Source organism: Dromaius novaehollandiae, chromosome 4 (genome assembly GCF_036370855.1).
Source record: "Dromaius novaehollandiae isolate bDroNov1 chromosome 4, bDroNov1.hap1, whole genome shotgun sequence".
In the NCBI taxonomy this organism is placed as follows: domain Eukaryota; kingdom Metazoa; phylum Chordata; class Aves; order Casuariiformes; family Dromaiidae; genus Dromaius; species Dromaius novaehollandiae.
The window spans coordinates 8,784,941-8,802,270 of record NC_088101.1 but is presented as its reverse complement, the minus strand read 5'-3'; the positions used below and the strand labels follow the sequence as shown (position 1 = coordinate 8,802,270).

The 17,330-nt window shown below is 39.3% G+C and overlaps 1 protein-coding gene across 3 annotated transcripts in view; it reads right to left on the bottom strand.

Annotated features, from left to right (window-relative positions):
* Positions 1–17,330, bottom strand: part of MAPK10 (mitogen-activated protein kinase 10) — a 200,805-nt gene that overhangs the window by 62,391 nt on the left and 121,084 nt on the right. For all 3 annotated transcript variants that reach the window (XM_026102785.2, XM_026102790.2, XM_026102788.2), the window contains 3 exons: positions 4,277–4,406; positions 1,894–1,952; positions 209–347 (listed from right to left, as the gene is read on the bottom strand). In XM_026102785.2, coding sequence (XP_025958570.1) covers positions 209–347; positions 1,894–1,952; positions 4,277–4,406 — 328 coding nt within the window. The remainder of the gene's footprint in view (positions 1–208; positions 348–1,893; positions 1,953–4,276; positions 4,407–17,330) is intronic.

Below are 17,330 nucleotides of genomic sequence, written 5' to 3'. Positions count from 1 at the left end.
CGGCTGATTATTAAGCTGACAAACAGTCTCATTCCTTACACAACCATGAAGCTGCTCTGCTAAGGAGGTGAGCTATGACTAGTACATTTGTAAACTTTTTACTGGAAGATAGGGTTTTGATCCACAGTACACATGAAACTCAACTGGCTTCTAAAGTCTTCATGATGATGTGATTGGGTGCCATAAGTTTCAAACCAAAGCCCTTTACCCTGTGAATAATTCCTGCAGAGTGAAGATGCTTGATGCCGCACAGCATTTGGTACAGTAGATAAGACATTCGTTCATGGTCCAGCTCCATCTGAATGACCTGGCACAGATTGGCATCCATTAGCTCCATTACCAGGTAACTGAATGAAAAAGCAAAGTCATGGAGTTATTGCCTGCAGAGAGATCACAGCATTGTCTTCAAGAAGTAACGTTGTCTTTTCTTGCTTCAAAACTTAGCTTATTTCTGGTGAATGAGGGTAATAGCTGGATACTGGCTTAGCCTAGAGCCCACTTGCAACTATATCGTAATGTCTCTCACTGCATAGCCAATCTTCTGTTAGCACCCCAGCAAAATCAGTGCATTGCTGGGCCTTGCTCAGTACATTCCATTCCCCACTACAGAGATCATACTCTACACGGGCAGTCAGCATGACAGTGAAACATGCTGACAAAACACAGAAGAGCCACAAGCACCAAATGACAAGATTGCTCAGCCTTTGATCATTATGAGGAATGGCTACCACAGTATGTTTAGGAGCCACAGAGGAGTGGAGACGGCTGAGAGGCTAAAAAAGCATCCCCACGCAAAATGTCTCCAAAATCTTTGTAAGAATGCATGACTTCATATATTTCTCATTACAATTAATTGGTCTTGTGCTTTTGATAAATAAGCTTGATTGATAACCTTAGCAGGACTTTAACCCAGTCCCCATTAGAGGTAAGTCAACATGGTTAACTCATCAGCTCATGTCTTATTAGACATCTAATAAGTGTCTAATAAGCAGAGCTGAATCTTAACATTTCATTCAAGCTCGCTCAAACTTTGTGGAAAACTAGCTTTCTATTTCCGTGTGAGCTGCATGACTTATCTTCTAACACTACAATTACCTTCTCAACTCTGCACAAGTCTGCAACGACAATATGATGCAGAAGATCCACGTACCAAAACCAGAATGGCACTCGCCTAACTCCAACCATTGCTATCTGTCTTTTATCAGCACTGATATTACAGTACAGAAGCAAATAGGAAAGACTGAAAGATAAAAGGAGTACAGCTACATGAAACATTGACCATTCAAAATTTCTTTCAGGGCACACGCATACCACATAAACAGTGCTTGTGCAATAGGACAATATTCAGTGGAGACGCTAGTTATCCTCTACACCCAGCGCTAGTACCCCAGGCAGATCATTTTATGCAGGCAAAGGTTATTACACAGTAAATATGAAAGGGAGGGAAAGTGTCGCATCAGTCCCTTCTACAGGAAACTATTTCAAAGTGAATTCCTGCATTTCAAAACCTCACACATCTCAGGGAGTCACATAACAACAATCATTTCCCAAGCAAACTAATAACACAAAAGAAGAGAACATAGGGCCCTTTAACTGCTCACACTCCTTCATCTGCATTCGAAGGCAAATACAAATACTCTAACCCTTTCAAGAAGGGCCACCAGCAGGTTTTGCGCAGTCTTACAGCACACAGGTAACCCAGTATCTGGCAGCTGATAAATGTCGAAAGTGCTTTGAATATGGGAATGCAGAATATCTAGTTATCCGTGGCATAACCTACACAGGGTCATTTTTAGAGGGGCTCAAATCTTTTGTATTTCAGTGTATTATTCTGTTCATGGTACTACCCCACATCTCTAAAGCTTTAGTTTAGTTACTGCCTGTGTTACTTACACATCCTGGAACTCCTCCAGAGATTTCTGTGGTGTGAAGACATTTAATAAACTGATAATCTGAAAAGCAGAGTAAGACAAAAGGAGGAAGAGAAATGATATAGATAAGCAGTTGAACCTATTTTGAAATGTTTGTTAAACTCTGTTTTTCACTGCTCAATTTATACTAACAAGTCCTGCTTCATGAATTGGTACGAAGCTGGCAACATTCAAAATAGCACATGTCAAATCTCTAAGATTTCTTCAAGGTGCACTGGAAACAATTTTTGAGAGGAGGATTAGTGATGATCAGTGACAAGCCAAAACACTAAGGGTGAGTCAGTACTCCGAATTTTGTAGTTACAGGTTCAAAAACTAACCTTAACAGTCCTTGTGCTACAGTTAGGCATTTCTTACATATAAATGATGCACATATGCGGGGAGAAACAATCAAAGACCATTTTACTAAAAATAAACAGAAGACTTTCCATTCTCCTTGACATTCCCTCAATTTGTTTTAGGATACATATGCACATCCTCCCACAAATCCCATCGTGAGAGAGATACTGTTTTGTAGTAGGAGCACTTTCGAAGGGTAGGCACTTTCTGGGCAAAGACACCCTGCACGCCATAACATCTGTTTTGACTTTTTTTTTTTTTTTTTTTTTTTTTTAAATGGGCTGGGCTACCAAAAGACACTGATTACAATCTGGGAAACAGCAGAGGAAAAATGCACTTCAAGGATCTGAATTCCCTGCGCTTTCCTTTTGTGAGGACGACCGAACTGGAAGCTATCAGCATACCCGCCATGAAGGCAACAGGTGAACCTCTAGCTCCCTGCCTCCACCACCTTTCTAGGTTTTTAACAGGAATGGTTCAATATTCCTTCTGTCTACTCCACATATCGTAACTGATTTCTTGCCTCTGCACATGTCTTTCCCATGCTCTCCTTCCTTGCCACTTTTCAGAACAGACAGATTAAACTTTCACCCAACAGATGCTGCACTGTTATCAGCTCTTACGCAGCACTTTTTAAACTGTATTTTTAAAATGAATACTGCCTCTGCAGCCTTCTGCCCTTACCAGAAGTCAGAGCACAGAGTGAGAATGTATCATTCTCTTGCCTGCATGGATGGCCACTTGCTCATCCCTGCATTTTCAAAGCCTCATGCACTGGTCTGACTCAGGAGAGTTTCCATTCAAGGCAACAGGAACGAGGCAGGTACTGCCCTGACCAACACAGTGAAAATGTAAGGATGAGTCAGTGCCAGAAGAGCAAGGCAGGGGACACTACAGGTGACAAGCCCTGCTTTCTGTCATTTTAGAGCCTTTCCTTTTTCTTTCCATGTCAACTTGTGATTGAGAAACAGTGTCAGATCCCACCTCACACCATGCTTTTGAAGCTCATTTATGCTTTGCATGCAGAGTAACAGTCATTTCAGGATCTGAGGCAAGAGCAAACATGCAGCAAACAGTGAAAAATTAACTCCTTATGAAAAGGAAGGGGCACACAAGTATCGTACCAGGGGAATAGTTGAAACAGAGGAATTGAAGGAAAATAAAATCCTCAGCAAGTCCCTTGACTAACACAGTGGAGCAGCCATGCACACATCCCACTACAACAAGCAAGTGTAGGTACTGTCAGGCAGACAGTTATAACTAATAGATAGATGGGTACTGTTAACATACAGCCATAGGATGGCTATTTGCTACAGTATAGGAATATTTTCAATTGTTACAGAGACTAAATATTTATCCAGTAGGAAGTGGGTGCAGGAAGCAGGAAAGACTAAAAACCTGCTAGGACTGTTCACTTCAACAAGAATTTTGGGATTAAAAGGAAGAGGAAAATGTATTGTGGCTTCAGAGTTTCCCACTACAGAGTATTAACTGACATACAAATACACGAGAATGCAAAGAGTGGTTTTGGTTCCTAATTTCCTTCAGTAGTTTTAAGACAACCTTCACAGCAATGGTTCACCAAATACATCTGTATGATACTAGGTTTCAGATGAAGTCCAGAACAAGGAGTGATGCTTGTGCATGGGTATGCTGACTCAAGAGACACTGCTTTGAGTCACAAATCCCAGTGACGGGAGGATGGAGCAAAAATTCCAGCAATTACTTATGTAGTTCTGGAAAAGAAGTAAATGAGAACCTATTCTGCTTTCTACCCTCCCTCCCTCCCAGCCCTACATAGCTGCACCCACATTTGGCATCGCCGTTACAGAGGTACATGCAAGATCCCCTTCTCCTATGCGGGCACGTATTATCAGAAAAAATTTAGCGTTTGAGAAGAGTTTACTCTGGATTGCTTCTTTTTTAAAGAGGCATCCAACATAAAAGTTTTCCTCCTAACAAATCAAAATACATACCACTTCTCTGGTTCCCTACAGAAAACTTACGTTTTTATGATTCACACACTTCATGAGGACCAGCTCCCTGTAAGCTCGCTTGGCATGAGTTTGGTTCTGAAATGGTCTGCTGAGCTTCTTAATGGCCACATTTCTGTCAAGGATGGCATCATATGCAGCACTGCAGTAATTACAAACACAAAGGTTATACATTTTAGAGGACATTCTTCAAATCTAAAGGCAAGTTCCTGAGCCTGAAGTTTACTATTCCTTTTTTTTTTTTTTCTGAAAAAGTTCAGGGACAAGAAGGAGAGAGTGTCTAGTAGAAGAAAAGAAGACACCAACAGGAAACACATACCAGCTGAAGAGAGCACACACCACTTCTTCTGACCTCCAGTTTCATATGAAAATAACATTTATTTTCAAGGGGTGGTAAGAAAAAAAAAAAGATTAGATAGTTTCCAATAAAAATACAATAAAAACTGGATGCTATTACAGAATAGAACACAAGTTGCTTCATAAAGCAATTCCTTTTCTGTGTACTGAGTATAGCGGAGAGTATTCTGCTTTTTCTGTCCAGATTAAGGACACTTTTGCTAAATGGCTCAGTGAACAGCTTGTACCTAGAAAATTTTCTGTCTTTTCCTTATGATAATTCTAACGGAATAATGGAAATCATTCAACATGCTTCTAGACTGCATCATCAGATTCCAATCACATTGCTCGTCAAAATGGAAACATTTCATAATATTTATTTATTATTCCCTTTCTATAATGAAAAGTTGATTAAATATGTTTTAGATAAAAATTCTGAGTGCACGAAAAAATTGAAAAGAAAAAGATACCTAAAAAAATACAGGCTCTTGTTGGCAAAGGGCACTCTTAAAACTAGACTCTTTAAAGCCTCCTTTAACTTTTAAATACATTGCACAATCCTCAGATGTTTTGATAAATGCTACCTTCTGGTGGCTCAAATATGGCTAGGCAAATTCTGACTTCTACATTTTATAAAAGACAGTACTTCACAAAAATGTTCCAAAGATAACAATCTTCGGACCCTCTTCCTGATTCTCCCGAGTACCAAGAAAGGCCTGGCACAAAGGTTTTGTTACTCCAGGATGAACAACAGTGTATTTCCCAAGAGCTGAATCAACTGAAGCCAGCTGGCATCTGTCAACATCTTGTCATCAGAACCACGGACTGTTAACTTGAGCACCGATCTCCTGAAATTCAGCCACTGTGACAGAACATAATGTGGACACATGAGGAGAACAGGGATGTGTGTGATTTCCTTTAATATTAGAAATCTAATGCTATTCACACTGTCCGATCGATATTCTCTTTTTAAACTCAACACTCCCTTTGTCTCTTTTACTAAAGTGTTCAGAAAGAAAGAAAACGGCAAAAACTATTTTTCTTTTCACCTTTTTTGTTTAAAAGAGGAAATGAGTTGAAAGTTTGTTTCATAGTTTTTCACAGAAAAATGCTATTTCATGCCATTTCAGAGAAAGTTACTATACATTGCAAAACATGCAATGATGCACAGTTGCAAAGCTGCTAAGATAAGCTACATTATAAGTGATACAAGCATCAGTGATTTTCTTTTCTCTTCAACTCACAAAGAGAGGTAGAAGTTTTGAAAATGTCCTGGAGCCAGCCCCAGCACCATCTCTGCTTTGCTTCCCATCTGCTGTTCTAACAACAATGATTTCTTTTCAGTGCCAGTGTAAATCTTTAAACTCCTGTATTTTTTTCTATTTATCCCTGATTATGGTAGATGTTCACTGACATTCACTTACAGGGTCTTACTGACCAAGTACAGAGCAGAAAGCAAGGATCAGAAGCTTAGTCACAAAGCCAACAAAAATCTGCAAGTGCTCCAAATAAGAACTTTAAAAAGTGTTAGCAATGTATGTATTGGAATATTTCTTTTCGTTCCCTGTGTGGTTTCCAGCTATACTGTAACTCCTACATCAGGAACACGCCAAATACAGCCCACAAATAAGAACAGTTGATTACTAGAGATGAGTAGGAATGTTGTGAAGAATGCTTTATTCAGCTTTTGAAATTCCGTGGGGCAGGGGGGAAGGGGATGGAGGGAGTTCCCCTGAGAAAATGCTCAGAGAAAAAATATCATTCTCATGACTGCCATATCAAATTTTCTGAAACTATCAGGAAGTTCCTTTTTAATATTTTCACATGACACTATTTCAGATCAAAATGCTAATTTATAATAAAATGTAAAAATAAATACTGAACAAAAAAGGTGCTCAGATTATCAACACTGTCAATATTGATAACATCGTGAACATGGACAACAATGTTGTCCACATCATCACTGTTTCCTCTCCCTGACCTGAATGTTTTTCCTACACATTTTCATTTTTCAGAATTTCTCAGCTAACCTGTAGACAGAATTTATTTTCATATTTTGAAAATTATTGTGGGGAAGGCAAACTGTTTTCAGCATCCAGTATTTTGGTCATCTACTAATTTAACTCACTGGGGAACCCAAATTGTAAACCTGTAATTTTGCCTTACTTCTCATGATGCTCAACTAAGTGAAGTGCCAAAGTCCTGCACCTAGGGAGGGAACAACCCTACGCACCAGTAAAGGCAGGAGGCCAACTGGCTGGGAAGCAGCTTGGCAGGAAAGGACCTGGGGTCCCGGTGGACAGTCAGCTGGACGTGAGCCAGCAATGTGCCCTTGCAGTGAAGGCTGCCAACAGCGTCCTGGGCTGGATGAGGAAGAGTGTTGCCAGCAGGTCGAGGAAGGTGATCCTGCCCCTCTGCTCAGCGCTGGTGAGGCCGCACCTCGAGTGCCGGGTCCAGGTCTGGGTTCCCCAGTACAGGGGAGATAGGGAGCTGTCAGTGTGAGTCCAGGGAAGGGCCACGAAGATGACGAAGGGACTGGAGCATGTCTCATACGAGGGGAAGCTAAGAGAGCTGGGACTTTTCAGCCTGGAGGAGAGAAGGCTCAGGTTGGATCTTATCAGTGTGTAAAATAAGTGATGGGGGGGAGTAAAGAAGATGGAGGCAAACAGCTTCTCAGTGTTGTCCGTTGTTGGGACAAGAGGAAAAGAACAGAAACGGAAATAGAGGAAATTCCATTTAAACGTAAGAAAACCATTTTCTCCTGTAAGGTTGATCGAACACTGGAACGGGTTGCCCAGAGAGGTTGTGGTGTCTCCATCCTTGGAGATCTTCAGAAGCCGTCTGGATGGATGCGGTCCTGGGCACCCTGCTCTGGGTGACCCTGCTTTGAGCCAGGGGATTGGACTAGATGCTCTCTAAAGGTCCCTTCCAACCTCAGTGATTATGTGAAAACTGTAAAAACTCTACCTATAAATAAGCTATAAAACTTATATGACCCAACTAAAATAATGCTAGGCACACACATAAACATTGCACTCACTAGTTAAAGCATATACGAAACAACTTGGGTGATAAGGCTATAAAAGCTCCAGTCTGACTTTACCTTACTCTGGTCAGAGAATTTCACTCAACTAAACCTATACTGAACACAACAACATTTATGTTAGAAAGAGCAGGACTTGTGATTCCTAGCCTAATACTGCCTAGCAGAAAGCAAACCTCCTGTAGCAACTGACAGAACTGTATCTTTCACTTTCTTTTAGCTCAGTCAGGACAAAGCATGGTAAAGGCAGAGACTAAAATACATGTCATTGCATACAGCTAGTACCAAAAAAAAAAAAAAAAAACCAAAAAAACCAACAACAACAAAAAAAAACCACGAAGCCAAAGGAGTTTGAAAACATCATCTTCCGATAGTTAAATGTTTTGTCTCTATCGTTCACGCACACATCTTGCAAGTTAGCTTCAGCAGACAAATTTCTGAGATAACAATCTACTATACTTGATCATCCACAACTTCATTTTAAAAAGCAAAGCCTACACCAGACTCATCTGAGCTATATAAAAGTACTTTGAATGATTTAAATCATCTTTCCTATTCTTATATTCTAATCTCATTAGTTACATCATAAAATCATTCATTAGGAGATGGAAAATAATAATACTGAAAATTTGGCTAGGTAACCATTTTCTCCATGTTCTGTTTTCTGCTTCTCCCCGTTCCGATTTTTCTCTCTCTGTCAAAGCAAGAGTTACAAAAGCATCAATCTAAAATCACAAAACCAAAACCTTTAGCTTTTATGATCCATTCCTACTCCTTTATGTACAATAATGGCTGCTTCATCAGCTGGGGAGGAAAATACCTGGCTAAAACGGTCCTTTGCAGAGGGATATTTACTTTGAGATATAAGCATCTTGACTGCTGTTATACCATTGCCCCCTACTAAATGGAAGGTGTCCAACTACTTGGAGAAGTCAATACATGAATTCATTGCACTGAGTGAATTAATAGTTCTGAAGCTTTCTCTATTCACCAGAGAGAAGCTTTTGTTTACAGACAGCCAACTATACATTTTACTACAATAAAATTACAAATACCACATCTAAGTCCTCTCTCTGGTGCTTGCTACACAAAATCCTTACCTTGGAACACCAAGGTTAGTATTGATGATTTATCAGCCTTCTTAAGACAAACTCCAGTCACTGGCAGAAGAGAGGATGTATAAACAGGTGACTCAAGGGAGCAGGAATAAGAGAGAGAGAGTAATGAGTGTCTGAGAACTGCTATGAAAAGCCTGAGTGTGAAAGTCAATTTCAAGATCTCCAACAAGAAATTGGACTTGCATCTAAAAGCCTGTGCTCCTTCCTCTGGAAACTGTATTATAAAAACACCTGCTGCATTATGAATTTATTTTTGAAGCTGTTTAGTTGCTGTATTTTTATAACAAAAACTATAATTCACACACCACCACCCCCAGTTTTAAAACAAAATTACAGTTTTACTGCAGTATGAGCTGGAAAAAAAATCCTCCAAGTTTACTATCAAATCCCTGGCAGCTGTACTGACAGAAAATGCAGTAAATAAGCTATAAGTTCTGTTTACGACTACTGTGTTAAGGTTGATGTGTTAAAATTATTATTTTTTAACTGTAAATAACTTGAAATAAACCAATTTACTGCACAGAGAACTTTTTTAGCCAGGTGTGAATATAAATTCATGACTACCAAGACATGTATGTAATTAAAGCTATTTAACAAGACTCTTTGCAACTTCAGCCAAAAAGGTAACTTAGTCAAACTCATTTTAGTCAAACAGATTTACACGAACCCAGATCATCATATACCACTAACGCGTGCGAGTTCAGACTCAAATGATCAATTAGCAATGTTCTGTTATCACACACTTGAAAGATCAGACTATAGCTGTTTGTATATGTTTTCAAAGGCAAAGAGAAGCATTCTAGTTTAATGTCCAAGATGCTATTTGAATAGACTGTTACCAAATACATATTTAAACTTATTCTTCTCCTACATGAATAACTTTTAATCAACAATGAAACCTAACATTTATCATTTCCAGTATAGTCTATCCCAGAACAGACTGCAGAAACTACAGCAAACGTTTATTAAAACTGACTCTTCAGGATGGGTTCACAGGATAACAAAATGGCAATCTTTGATAGCTGTTAGGTTCAAGATTCTTTGGATTGGGCATACGTATACTTTTCAAGATGATTACATTTTCTTAAGCCACTACTTCATTAGAGTAGTATTGTTTGGTCTCAGCTGCTGGAATGGGAGCCAGAAGTAGCAATGGAAGCAAGCTCCTCACTACCAGCCCAGGATTCCCCCTAGAAGAGACTGTGAAATTGAGACTCTCGGCAATCTCAGCAAATAGCTTTCTATATTAAAAAAGTCCCTCTCACATGCCTCCTCTCTCACATGCCTCCTCACCCTTCTTTACTGAACGGTGGAAAAATCCAGGAGACACTTAATGTTCCTCTTAACATCACTACAAATACATATTGGGACAAACGTATCTTTATACCTTAGTATCTTTCTGAAAAGCAATTCTTAATGCTACACCTTTAGAAAATGACAAACTTTTGTCATCTCTGCCTTTTTCCTGAAAGACTCCAGCTGAAACTCAGTTAATTAGGAATCACTGCTACTCATATCTGCATTACTTGGTCCTTCTAAGCAAGGGAGTTTGGCCACTGACATTAGCATTTCACCTGATTTCCTTCATCCTAGCACATTGAGAGGAAAAAAAGCTGAAAGCGATCTTATCCAAGCACTGAACTGCACGCTATAAATACTGTGGTTATACAGTGCTGAGATCCCCATCAATGGAGAGAATTGCTAACTTTGAAAAATGAATGTTTAACAAGAATGCTAATGGATACTTAACAGTGACCACTGACATACCAAGCAGAACATATTCTATATATACACATACATATGTAAATGTATACACACATATACGCACGTACAAAAATAAAATCAGATGGATGTATACATAATCCTTTTCACAGTAATTTCTCTGACCTGATATTCCCTGTCTCTTGTTTTCAGAGAACCAGCACCACTGCATCTCTTGAAGAAGTCATATTTGGGAATGTGATGAGGCAAATTTTATTTTCCTACATCATACAACACTGTTGCAGAAGTGGTTTATGAACCTTTAACCACGAAGTATTTCAAGTACTCTTTTTGCTCTACTTCAGGTAGATTCAGGTAGATACTTCAGGTCCCATTTCAGGCAAGAATTCTTACTCAGAAAAGAGACTGGAACATTTATTTCACTTACATAAATTTTTAAGTTTATCACGGAAGTTTGTTTGTTTTTTTTTTTTTAATTGACCTCACTTGTCAGTTCTAATTTTGGAATGTAACCAACCCTTTTCATCTTTAGCTTCTATTTCTCTGCTTGGCATATGACCTTTGAGTTCTGAAAGGTAGGCACTGATGCATATACAGACAGTGCATATTCTTCTCTCCGATAATCAATTTCAAACAAAAAAAATCGCCGCTTTTATACTGAAAACCTCTCTCTAGAAAATATCTTTCAAAATAGTAAATGTTTTTCATCTGAACAGTTAACAAGAAGACAAAAGAATTCCATATATGAACAAACATGAACAAACAATCCCCCCGAAATAGCACAATTCAAACTAATCAGCTAGACTCTTTCCATATACTTCACTTCATACCAATATGACCCCAATAAAAAGTTTCAGGTCTGTAGTCAAGAATGGATTTCTTGCATAGGAGTGAATCAGAGGTCAAGATCTCCTCACTCTTTCTCCATCAGCCCTTCTGGAAGAGAAAGTAGCATTGCTTATCCCATGGCATCTCATTATTTCAAATAGAAGAGGTCAAGCTGTGATCATCTTTTGCTGTTTATATGCTACAGCCACAATCATTACCTCACTTACTAGTTTTGAAAAGCTACTCTACGTTCATGGGCTATTTCTTCTCAAAATACAGAGAAGTTCAGTAGCCTCTCAGATACTGTTCAAAGCTGACTCTTAAGGTGACCACTTCAGTTTCATAACAGATGACCACCATGCTTTTCCAGTTACAGTGTAAGGTTCCAGCTACTTGAGTCTGCACTTCACTTTCTTGCAATCAACTTTTAACAGCTGTATTAGGAAACACAATCAACATGCCTCCCCAACAGCAACACCAGCCATTTACTTTTTTTTACTATCACGATGGCTGTTTCACGGAATAAATAAATAAATCTCCAAGCCCTTACGGGAGCTTCCTCATCGCAGCAGAGATTACAGATTGAGCTCAAAACGTGCGTTCCAGCAGTGGATGAGGCAGCAAACTCTAAGAACGCTGAAGCGCAGCACAGGAGTCAACCACAGGTGTTGTACCAGGTGGCCACAGCAAATACGCGTACCTGGCTGCAAGCAGGCACCATGCCAGGGTGGTGCTGTACATCTGAGTCCCTTTGGATTTGAGGATGCTAAGAAAACTTTCATTCTGTCTAAGACTGACAAAGACTGGCAAAGACTGAAAAATACAAAGGTTGAACTAAGTCACAGCATTTTAAACAGGGGCAGGTCTCCTCTCCGGGTTTATGGGGAATGTTGCAGCAGAGTAGAGGTAACTCCAACTGCCAAATATTGAATGTGTAAACTCTTATCGCATGTCAGGAATGAAGCACGGTGAGAGAGGACAGAACTGCTTGAATCATTTGGGATTACAGGCCTAGTCTTTGAATGGGAGCTGAAGTGCTGTTGTCCAGATCTTACTGCGAACCCAGCAACACTTACGCTTCAAAAACGTACCATTAAAACTGGATGATTTTAAGACTAAGGTTCAAAATATGAGTAGCTCTGTTTTACATTTCAGTTTTTAATTGGGAAAGGCATGTTTTAAAAGAAACCTGTTAGAGAACTAACAATTCTCTACACTTCCCCTGTTCAAACACTTCAAAGGGCCCACAGTTGAGTGTGCATGTGCTTTTATATATACAATAAACCTATGGCAAAATGAAGTTAAATATAGAAAAAACATGTCTTGCTGTTCCACTTGCACAACACTCTGCATTTTATGTACTAAACTAGAAAATGTTTGCTCTCAAATTTTTTTTTTTGTAAGACTTAAGTTTTTGATACTGAAATAAAGTTCTCTGAAAATGGGAAAGTTTATTCTCCAATTCATATTATGGAGTTTACATTTTGATATTAAATATTTTTTGAGCAGAAAAGAGCATCTTTAGAACATCTTATCTTAAAAATATCTACATCTCATGTCTCATTTTATTTTTGTATCACTGAAATTATTACTGTATCACTTTTACAAAAGTTTCCTCATTTCACTTAACAACATACTTTTTCTATTTCCTGCATTCCAAAATACAGCCCTCCAAAGGCCCCAGTTAAACTGGAGTATGTTTTAACAGAGCTACTTTTTTCAGAATCAGACATACGGCATGCATTAAATAAGAAAAAGTGATTTAAAGATTTAAGGTTTCTGTCTGAAAATGCAGAGAAATGATCGAAACCCCCCCCCCACTCATATGACTAATCATAATTCTGCTTATTGAAATGTCAGTATGTAACTCAAACAGATAAATATGGCCACAGCTAGAGGAAACTAGTGTTTGTCTAGATAACTATGAGCACACAAAACTTGTTCGGAGATCCAAATGCACTCGTGCTTATTCTTAAAAAAGCACACACGAAGAAGCCCAAGCCAACGAATCATGCAGTCCCTTTACAGTCACCCATAAAGGGACATATTAGCATCATTTTCAAATCTGTGACATCTGCAGTGCAATTCTGAATCCATATTACTCATTCTGTTTACAGCACTATGTTCCGCTTGCTCAACCACATTGTCTGAAATGCCAAAGTCATGCAGCCCTTCCCGCTACAAGTAAACTAGGAGACGCAATGAATTTTGTATTTCTAATGGCAACTAGATTTGAAAACTGCACTGTGAAATGTATTTTACAGTTCAGTCGTGCTGAGACACCTCCTATCCTTCAAACTTTCAGATGAGTGGGCTGAAGGGAAGGTGGCTGAGCAATCATACATAAGACAACATAAGAGAAGATGGACAGAAGCAAAAGGCTAGAATACTTATTTTTAGAAAATGTATTTATAATAACAGTTTACTTAACATCTGTCACAGGCAGCTCCAGATGCGTTATAATTCCAATTATACCACTGGGTAATATTATAAAATAACAACATCATTCACTGTGCTGCTCAAGAAAGCCTATTAAGAAAAAAAGTGTGTCTGGAATAAAATACTGTCCATATTACTTGCTGATGAATTCTTCTGTTACTGTGCTGAACCCACAAGGCTGATGACTCACAGGACTGTTGTTTTACTATTTTTTAAAACAATTATACACACAAAAATTTGGACTTTGTAATGGCAACATAGTGTTCTTCCCTTAATAGCCCTAGCAGCTCTTAAAGGTGACTATTCTCTCTAACCTAGCTGCCATCAGAACCCATAAGCATGTTTATACAGAAGTTCCACACCTTGCACAGACCCGAATCTCTAGGCTGAGCTGACCTAACTCAGATGCACAGCCTCATGCCTTTTTGGCTAAAGTTATACTACCATATCCCTGTGACTCTCTCACCGAGACCTCGGTTTAGTTATCTTTTCTGTCGTATCAGCAGGTGATGGCCTAAAAAGAACTATTTTGGAATCCACAGATAAGTTTTGTATATGGATACAACAGCTACACTCTCCTCCTCTAGCCATACCCATTCCCATAAACTGCGGGGGGTAAGGCAGAAAAGGTAATGTGGAAACAGGTACACTATCCACACACTGCCTGAGAAGTCTCCCACAATAAGCGCCATCTCAGTCTGCCCAGTGATAAAAATATTAATGCGTATTTTGAGTTTTAAGCATGTTTATATACTCAACTGTATATACCGTGCTAAATGGTCTATAGTCACCCTCCAAAAGTGACTCAGTTCTAGAATCATTTTCTGAACAGAATTGTACAAACTGTACTTTTTGTTTCTGCATTTATCTTATCACTAATTCAGCAGATACTCTGCTAGCTGACAAAAACTTTTCTAACTGCCAACTTAGCAAACTGTACCCGGTCAGTGAAACAAGCCAGGTTTTTTTTGGATTCTGCTATAGAAGTGCTCTAGGCCAAATTGCTTTCCCTTACATTTGTGTGACACACTCCTGATGTCAATCTCACAGCTTCCAAACCGTGCTACGCTATTCACTTTTTATAGGCTCAAGGATCTCCCAAACCCAGAGCAAGATAAAGATTTAAAAAATGGATCATAATTTGAGTTGCCTATCAATTATTCAATGGCAGAAAATACAAGGTCAGAGGAGGCTATAGTGTGATTTGTAACTAAACATTTTGAGTAGACGTTTGCCTGACTTTTGGAGAATGAGACATTGAATCTGCCAAAGAAATCCCACATTAGGTGTTCAGAACTCTCAATGGGGTATGTAAACTTTGGACAGCTTTCAGGTTCTCTTAGGTTTCAAAGCAGCGAAAGCAGAAAAAGTCCAGTTTCTTTGTTCAACAGCAATTTACAAGGATATGGAAATATGGACACTGAGGCAGAGTCTGTGCACTTGGCAGAAGTTGAGTACCTAGTACTTCCAAACTGGCAGTCACATGGTAACTCTGTTATTTTTGGATCTACAACCTGAAATAGAAAATAGCTACTACCTTCCATATTCTCCTCGCAGTGATAATTTAAAAGACTTGCTGGCTTGTCTGACAAACAGAACAAAAGCTGTCAGTTTGGAGAAAGACAGAAACATTACTTTGTAACCTTTCTTGCTGCATTTCTCACTGATTAAAAAAACAAAATTCAATCAAGCACAAAAAAAGGTATCGTCAGCAAGTAATCATCTGCAGCGGTGATGAGCATGGGAAAAAAAAAAAAATCAATGTAAAAGCTTAACCGTAATAAACTACTCAAATTTTAGTTTCATAGAGTTAACCCTGTGATTTCTGCAAGACTAAGCGGACAGAAGCAGGTGATCCTAGGTGCTGAAACAGTGGTGATCTGGAAGGGAATGAAGCCAATGCTCCCATATATCGCCTTCAATCTCCTAGCCAAAGGGCTGATCCACAGCTTGTCCCTACGCTGACACTAGTTCAACCAACATGAGTTGCTCTAACTCATTTAGCATTATTAGGCCCAACTGAGGTAATTCTGTATCTATACTCTCATACACAGGGACGTCTCTGACACAGGAAAGACAATAGGAGCTGAAACTGGTGATTTGCAAGGATACAAGCTCTTTTACCTGCTGTATACCAAGCTGAAAGGCCCTTCAGCAGGAACACAATCGTAAATTACTTTAGTTTTAGGAATGCCCTGTTAGACCAGAACACACCAGAAATGTCATGACGTAGTTCTAGAAGACTTTTTTGAATTAGAAACTCTAGCCCTCCTTGTGGCTCCTGTGAATGATCTGCCACAGAACTACAAAATGTGTTTTCAGTTTGTGAATGGGTATCAACCCTATTGTGACTGGATGGAGAAATACAACCCCGACCCCGTGAATCCAGGAAAAAAAAGCAACCCTCCCCACACCCCAGACAAAACAAAAAAAACCTTGATGTCCTCTTTGTCTCCTGCTTTCACTCTTGCCTTTGAGGCTTCTTCCTTTCTGCTTCCCTCCCCAGCTGACTCTTTCTATCACCAAGTCTTGCCTACCCTGGTGAGTATTCCTTCTCACTGGGATGTCTTACATTGTTCACAAACTTCACCCAGGCTTCATCTACAACCTTTATTTTTTTATTTTGTTGATGCTTTGCAACCTCTGTTACACCTTTGTTCTTTTGCTGTCACTATTTTTTGTGCTTGCCTAAGGACAGAAAATCCTGTGACAAGGGACAACCTTTTGTTTTCTATAAAGTAAAAAATGTGAAAATATGCAGTTCACATTAATATTAGTGAATAAATATCAGCAATACATGCTGACAAAGAAATCCGAATGAACTGAACTTCCTTCCAGACTGGCACTAATTTTTCTATTTCTTTTTCAATTGCTTCTTTGTTTTGCTGCCTGCCCTTTCACACGGATGCTCTGTCCTGTATCCCTACCTGATCCCATACAGTCTCAGCTGTTTCTATACCACAGGAGAAACCCATTGCTCTCAGCAAGGACTGGCAGTACAGCTCTAGTAAAAGGGAACAGAAGTGTTTAGTGTAATTGCTCTAATGTCAAACACACAGTAATCAAGAGGACAGCTGCAAGGTGTTTTCTGGGCGTATCCCCCACATCTAAATTTATCATTCATGTATTAGCTTACATGATTTCTACTTCGGAAAAGGTATTTTATGATTATTCTGCTTGAAGATCGTTTGACTCTTCCAAATTTTAGAGCGCAAAAAAACCCCAAACTCCACAAATTGCCTTTTGCTGCACACACTCTAGCTGCTATTGAGGTGTGGGAAAATGGCAAAAAGAAAATGGATTTCCACCAGAACAGTCTTAGTTTCACGTTATATTTTTTTTACAGCAATCATTTTGTGCCTAGCAATATAAAATATTGTTATATTAAGCTATTTGTGTGGAAATCTAGCTATCCTATCCTTCTAACCCTTCAGATCTTCAGGAACAAGCAGAGACACACTGTGTGGCACAAACAAGCGAAGGCTATGCCTGGGAAAACACCTAGTGATTTGAAGTCTGCAGGGAGAAGAGGAGGGAAGGCTATGCCTGGGAAAACACCTAGTGATTTGAAGTCTGCAGG